The sequence below is a fragment of the Olea europaea genome, chromosome 19 (genome assembly GCF_002742605.1).
Source record: "Olea europaea var. sylvestris chromosome 19, O_europaea_v1, whole genome shotgun sequence".
NCBI classification, from domain to species: domain Eukaryota; kingdom Viridiplantae; phylum Streptophyta; class Magnoliopsida; order Lamiales; family Oleaceae; genus Olea; species Olea europaea.
The window spans coordinates 2,535,760-2,537,512 of record NC_036255.1 but is presented as its reverse complement, the minus strand read 5'-3'; the positions used below and the strand labels follow the sequence as shown (position 1 = coordinate 2,537,512).

Here is a 1,753-nt window from a genome sequence, read left to right as displayed (position 1 = left end):
AAAATGTGGAGTCACGTTCTTTCTGCGTTTAAACTCTGTAAAAAAAATTTATTTCCTGCTCCATTAGAGTACATGAGCACTAAAGAGATAACATCAACAAATCACCCCATTGCTGGAAATCCTCTATATTTTGTAGTAGAACACATAAATTTTGGTTTTTGGCACGATCGAGGTATTTTGGGTTTTTGCCATATTTCTTGCTTTGATGTCATGCATGCACTTCAAATCAAGGCCGTGTTTCGAAACTTATAATCTAGTCATTATACAAAACTTTTGTTTCAAGTGAACTTATTTGTGAATTTAAAAGATTTCATTTAAACGAGCATGTTTGTGTGTTTAAAGGTAAATGTTCACTTTGAACATGGATTTATAACATTATAAATTATTCATTTTGAGAAAGATTGAGATTTATCGTTAAAATTAATCGCTAATTTGATAAAGATTATCTTTGCTAAAAAGTTCGTTAAAGTTTATGTTTTAATCACACGTGCCATTGAAAAGCTGCTTAAAATTTTAACAAAGTTTTATTAAACATGCTTTTATTTTTTTTAATTGATTGAACAATTTTAACAAATGGTGTAGTGGAAGGGATTGAGGTATCAATCCTTGACCTTTAGGTTGTGAAAATTAAAATTCTTAATCGATTGGGACAAAGTAAATTATCAATTTCATATTTATTATTCGAGAATATTATATTTAGAAAAATAAAATAAATTAAAATTAAAACAGAGCATACAAAATTCATATTAATAACGCATTGGAAAAAAGTTCATTGAAAATATAGAAACATTGAAATTGTAACTAAGCAGAATCAAATTATTGAACGCCTAAAAATCTTAAGTAATAACCAAAAATATTGAATTCCTCAGAAAATTAATATATTCATCATTCGTCGAATGCCCAAGCATTCTCCTTTCGAATTTGTTCTTCCTCCTCCGGCGTGAAATCATTCTTAATGCCGAATATCTTCCGAATTTCTTCTGGAGTCTTCCCCTTGATCATGTCCGCCATTGTTTGACATGTAAGGTCAAGCAAGCTCTTGATGTTCAGGTAGTTCGAAGCCATAATGAGATTAACAAGTGTTCTCTGATCGACTTTGACGAACTCGGCATCGAATTTCTTAAGGTCCTCAAGGCAGGCGGCTTCGACATGGCGCTTGCAGTACTCAATAATTTTAGCCAAGATCTCGGAGGTAACGTTGGGGAGAGGTATACAGGTGTCGGCGCAACCATCCTCGATCATGTTTTTAAAAACCTGCGATTCGAGCGCCGCCGTCTCCTCCAACTCGAAAATCTCGCCATCTGAACTTTTTAGCACTATCATCTTTTGAGTTGCATCCATGGACGACATCGGGCAGAAACCTAGATGACGTAGCAGAGACATTTTAGAAAGAGAGAATTCGTGATGAAGAGAAAAAATTGGCAATTAAAGAACTTACTGTGGGGGAGTATTTATAGAGGATAAGTAATCCTAATTCTAAAGGGTTTCAACTAATTGCAATCGTTCCTTAACTAGAAATTTATTTTGTTTTTAAAATATATAAAAACATAAACTGAATTGCAACGCCTGCAAGATACGAGACAGGTTCCTGGGGAGACGCTGAAAAGCTATTTCCCCAGGTTTACAGACGAAATCACCAACTGTGAACAGTTCACTGACAGAGAAGTCCTTTCAACCCTGAAAAGCGGGCTCAACATGAACACTTTGTTCTGGAGGGACGTGCGCAGCAAGAATCCCTTCACCTATGACGAAC

The 1,753-nt window shown here is 34.9% G+C and overlaps 1 protein-coding gene across 1 annotated transcript; it reads right to left on the bottom strand.

The window, feature by feature from the left end:
• Nucleotides 1-744: 744 nt before the first annotated feature.
• On the bottom strand, nucleotides 745-1,420 carry LOC111368385 (SKP1-like protein 1A). The gene has a single exon (XM_022989609.1). The coding sequence runs from the start codon at nucleotides 1,381-1,383 to the stop codon at nucleotides 886-888; it is 498 nt and encodes a 165-aa protein (XP_022845377.1). The 5' UTR covers nucleotides 1,384-1,420; the 3' UTR covers nucleotides 745-885.
• Nucleotides 1,421-1,753: the final 333 nt, after the last annotated feature.

What these genes read in the sequence shown, in the direction of transcription:
- LOC111368385 (XM_022989609.1), bottom strand. Translation starts at nt 1,383, where the DNA reads ATGTCTCTGCTACGTCATCTAGGTTTCTGCCCGATGTCGTCCATGGAT.